Source organism: Pediculus humanus, genomic scaffold (genome assembly GCF_000006295.1).
Source record: "Pediculus humanus corporis 1103172107449 genomic scaffold, whole genome shotgun sequence".
Classification (NCBI taxonomy): domain Eukaryota; kingdom Metazoa; phylum Arthropoda; class Insecta; order Psocodea; family Pediculidae; genus Pediculus; species Pediculus humanus.
Genome location: NW_002987070.1, coordinates 67,653 through 72,598, shown reverse-complemented (window position 1 = coordinate 72,598; position 4,946 = coordinate 67,653). Strand labels below are relative to the sequence as shown.

The window sequence follows — 4,946 nt, the reverse complement described above, 5'->3', positions numbered from 1 at the left end:
TGATGATTTTTTTATTTTTATTTTTTTATTTAATAATTCCTTATAATTAATTAAATTTTATGTATATATTTATATATTTACTGCATGTCGGGTATTAGAATTTGGTGTTTCAGATTCAACAATCAACGATGAATATTGAAAAAAACAATTCAAATGGCGATGGAGATCGCATCGTATTTCCTATAAGAAGATGACAATATATTTTTTATCTTCCCCTGTTATCTCTCTTAGCCTTTCAGGATTTAGGAAGTGTAAAAGTTCAAGAGTGAGTAGTACATTCCTAAAAAAAAATGAACATAATTACATGTTCCTTAAAAAAAAAACTTGTCCTTTGCTTTATATGTCCATCTTCATTTCCTACTTTTGCTTCTTCTCTATTCATTAGCTGCTTAATAAAAAAAACAAGTAGTTGATGATGATTGCCAATTAATTTTTTACTTATTTATTAAAATTAATATTTTTTCAGAAAAATGATGCATATTTCCGAGTGCCACAGCCTAATTATCATGGTTATCATCATCATCATTACGGTCAATCAATACCTAATCCACCTGTTTCGAGTGATTCAAGCATTTTTACAAGCATCACATCAAGTTTTAATAGTCTTGTCAATAATATTTTTGGATAAAATTTTCGGTAAGTTAAATATAATAATAATAAAATATAATAATAAAATCGTTTAATTTTGCCGTGTGCCGCCTATTTTTGTAAAATCAATTTATTTTTATTTTTTTAGAAAGAAATTTTTTTTTTTTTTTTTTTTTTTACACACAAATCAATGAAATTCAACTGGGAAAATTATTTTTAAAAAAAAAAAAAAAATTCAGTGTAATTATTTTACAAAAACGTTATTAATCACTTCCTAGTCTTCGTAAATATAAAAACTATTTTATTTGATTTGTTATTTATTTTATTTAGACAAAAACTATTATTATATACCTTTTAAAAATCTACTACTTCATTATTATTATTATTGTATTTGAAATTTAAAAATTTTACGCGCCAAAATTAAAGTATACATTATTGTTTTTTTTTTTTTTACAACTGTTAGTCTAACTAACCAACTTAAAGGTAATTTTAAATCAAAAAAAAAAAATGTCAAAAAATTATTATGCGTATAATGTTTATTTAAATTATTTTTTATAAAAATTAATCAAATATAAAATAATATTATTAACTAAACCGGAAGTGATGTGAATTCCACCAATGGAGGCACACAATTTAACAGCAAAATTAATCGGCGAATCTCTTTCTTGCATCACAATTACTTTTAATGCACTCATATCGTATTTGAAAAATATCCCAGGAATCCCGTGGGATCCCGTATTGTGATTAATTGGCCTTTGATAGTCTTTGACGGAGTACTGATAAGTTAATTGATTTGTGAGAAACGTTTTTACTTCGGTCGGTACAACTTCTATAAAATATTGATAAGACATCATTGCTGAAAATATATAAATGAAAACAGACATGATTTTTTTTAACTTTTAGACAATAAGAATATTTTTTTAAAAAATTTATTTAGAAATATGGAGATAAAGTATTACCGTCCGTAGCTATTTTTTCATCTCCTTCTAACGGATGAACTATTCCCGGACTATAATCACCAAAAGAAAAATAATTTAATCTGTGACTAAAATTAAATTCTTTGTCAGACATAAAAGTAGCTATGTGTATGTGACCTCGAGGTAGTTGTAATGATTTTCCAGCTGATATATGAAAATTTCCAGCTACTTTATTAAGAACCAATTCACCATAAATTCTGCATGCATCATACGGGCGATTCGGTAAATTTTTCCTGTAATCAATGAAATAAAAGAATAGTGTTGTGTAGTTATTAAATGAATGATTAGCACTTTTTAAAATTTGATTTCATTTTATTAATTTTTTTTTTTTCGTACCTAGGAACATAAACGTTAATAAAAGAAGGAGATGCAGATTTCCATAAATATTCGTGAACTTCATGATAATCCTGCCTCAATAAAGCATTTACATTTTTAATTTGATCAAAATTAATCTTTTGAGATGGTTCTAAGTCGAACCAAGTATTTTCCTCATGCAGTTCCCCAAAGTTAAAAACGCTTTGTTGAGTAGAATCCAATATATCAGCACTGACAGCTGAAATAAATTTCAAAAAATTCTGCTAATAATCGATCGAAACTTAAGTAAAACTATTTTTAAATAATTTTTTATAAATGTGTTGTCTTTATGAAATATCAGTTAGAAGTTTTAACATACCTGAACATGGCATTGCAACTGTCATGTCTAAATATATTTTAACTTTTTGATCAAAATCGACATCGGGTAAAAATTTGTAAGTAATTTTACTGTTTGTATAATAAGTTATTTCAGAATATAAAATCCATAACATTAAAATATAAGATATTATACTAACTGTAAAAAAAAATAAAATAACAATTTTTATTAAAATAGCTAAGTCACATAATATTTCAAATTATAATTCTAATACTGCATGCGCAAATTAATTTAAAAAAAAAAAAATTATAAGATATAAAAATTTATTTAATCCAAAAAAAAATTGAAATACATACGTGTACCCCCAACAGGTGAAGATTCCCTGCAAGAATTATCAACCTTAGGAAAAGCATCTAATACTTTAACGGATTTTAAAGACACAACTTTTTTAAATCGCTGCCTGAGTACCATTTTATTTTATTATATTTAAATTAATTATAATAAAAATTTTTATTTTCAATCATTATTTCAAATAAAATCCCGTATTAAAATACCCGAATTTTTTTATTGTGATGCATACCTCTAAAAAACAAAACAATGATCTTTACATTTTTTAAAAATTAATTATTGCCCTTAAAGGCTTAAGTAGATTTTTAATTTAAAAAATAAATAAATAAATAAATATACTTTTAAAATGTAAACAATAATTAAAAAAAAGTTACGTGTCTGAAGTTAATGACACAATTGTGTGGTACTCTATGGTTTTGTTGGTAGTCTGTATTTTTCTACTTCCACGGTTGGTAAGTTACTGCTTATTTCAAATCTACTAATATTAATTAATTTAACGTATTTTCCTTTTATGGTGCGTGATGTTTGTAATGGATTAAAATAGTTTACTTGTTATATTTTAAAAAAAAATTGTCGAAAATGGAAAACAATTTACTTATCTGCCCTTACGATAATTCACATGTTGTTAATAAACAACATTATCAGTTACATGTAATTAAATGCCAAAAGCGACATAAGCACATAAAATTAGTATCGTGTTATTATAATTACAGTCATAAAATAAAAGGAGAAGAGATATTAGAACATTATAAAATTTGCGCAGATAAACGTGAATTTGAAAAAAGCGAATGTCAGGATTTACGGAATTTAAGTTCACTTAATAAATATAGGAATAATTATTTAGAATTATTAAATAAGAAAAATCAAGAAAAGTATGAGTTACATCAAAATTTATTTGACAAAAGTTTGAAAACACCCAACTTAAAAGATTCTAACGATTCAAATTATAAATGTAAAAAAAGTAGAACGAATAATTTAGTTACTGATAAAAATACTCTTTGTCAGAAAAATGGTGATAAAGGTAGTTCTAAATTAAAACTATTAAATTCTAATAACAATAACTGTAATTTAAGTTTTATTCAAAAAAAAACTTTTGATAATTTTTTCAAAAAAACTAATTTGTACGACAATGAAATTCATAGTTTGCAATATAAAAATGACAATGACATTATAAAATCAGTCGAAATTGATGATTTAGGATTTATTATTCGAAATTAATTAATTAATATTGAATAGAAATTTAGTAATGCAATGAAACTAGAATTATTTTTTCATTGTTTAAAAAGTGCATTTTCATCACTATAGATATTATATCTTGTAATTTTTAAACAGTTTTTTCTCGAAAATTAATTAAAGTAAATTCTTTTTCTTATAATTATCCAAATTATATATCTATTGTGTAGAATAATTCACAATTGAAATTATTAATTTGTATTTATACTCTCCTTGAAAGTTGTAATATTCTATTTCTAAAAAGGGAAAAATTTTTTGTGGAACACCTATTTAGATTAAATTGAATATATTTAATTCTATGGATGTTGTTTTTCACTGCACTAGTTTTTGTATATAAATTATGATAAGGTTGTATAAATTAATAATTTGATGATTTCAGGAAGTTAAAAATAAAATAAATAACGCAATTATTTATATTTATATTTTTTATTTTTCACAATCTTACAAGTTATTTAAAACGATACATTTATCGGTAACTTTCATGAATTTAGTTAGATATTAGTTTGAATTCATTATAACTGACCAGGTTTCAAGTTTTTGAGCACTGCATTGCCAAAAATTTTAGCACCACTTTCATTTTCATCAGCACCTGGGAGTGTTTTGCATCTTTCGATCCAAGATGTAATATTCGAATAAGGACTTACATCCCATCCAATAGACTGAAACATGAGAAAATATAAAAATTAAATTTTTACTACTTATTATTTCTAATCACTGAACAATTTATTTAAAGTGTATACCAATGCACTGCTTAATGATGCGAATGTTGATAAGTCAGCAATGGTGCAAGTATCTCCAGTTAGCCACTTCCTTCCATGAAGAAATCTTTCGAGAAATCCTAAAGCTTCAGTCAAAGATTTCTTTTTTTCATCAGTAATCATTGTCTCACCCAAAAAAATTACTGGAAACTGTAATTATAAAATTCATAGGGCAAGTGAAAGTAGTTTACCAACAAACTGAAGTTTTCAAAATCTTTTAAAAATACTTTAATATCGTTTAAATAATCACTCGAGTAAAAACTTACACATATTGCTCTAATTCGAGGGAAAAGAACTGTGGCATCAAAATATAATCTTTGATCAACAACAGCTTTTAATTGTGGATTTTTAGGGTATAAAGAATCATCCTTTCCATATTTTCTTACTAAGTAACTTGCTATTGCTCTGCTT

The 4,946-nt window shown here is 24.7% G+C and overlaps 3 protein-coding genes across 3 annotated transcripts in view; 1 reads left to right on the top strand and 2 right to left on the bottom strand.

Moving 5' to 3' along the window:
• Positions 1 to 1,133: 1,133 nt before the first annotated feature.
• Positions 1,134 to 2,667, bottom strand: Phum_PHUM097980 (Endoplasmic reticulum-golgi intermediate compartment protein, putative; the record flags this gene model as incomplete). The annotated part of the gene is made up of 5 exons (XM_002423904.1): positions 1,134 to 1,444; positions 1,548 to 1,798; positions 1,902 to 2,118; positions 2,239 to 2,394; positions 2,553 to 2,667. 5 exons carry the CDS (start codon positions 2,665 to 2,667, stop codon positions 1,134 to 1,136), a joined length of 1,050 nt encoding a protein of 349 aa, XP_002423949.1.
• Positions 2,668 to 3,123: 456 nt separating this feature from the next.
• Phum_PHUM097970 (protein FAM112B, putative) lies at positions 3,124 to 3,762 on the top strand (the record flags this gene model as incomplete). Its single annotated transcript, XM_002423903.1, has 2 exons — positions 3,124 to 3,565; positions 3,725 to 3,762. The coding sequence occupies 2 exons, from the start codon at positions 3,124 to 3,126 to the stop codon at positions 3,760 to 3,762; spliced, it is 480 nt and encodes a 159-aa protein (XP_002423948.1).
• A 527-nt stretch (positions 3,763 to 4,289) lies between these two features.
• Positions 4,290 to 4,946, bottom strand: part of Phum_PHUM097960 (GSTD1-5 protein, putative) — a gene marked incomplete at both ends in the record, with an annotated part of 809 nt that continues 152 nt past the window's right edge. The window contains 3 exons of the mRNA XM_002423902.1: positions 4,290 to 4,436; positions 4,518 to 4,685; positions 4,802 to 4,946. Of these exons, the coding sequence (XP_002423947.1) occupies positions 4,290 to 4,436; positions 4,518 to 4,685; positions 4,802 to 4,946 (460 nt within the window). The remainder of the gene's footprint in view (positions 4,437 to 4,517; positions 4,686 to 4,801) is intronic.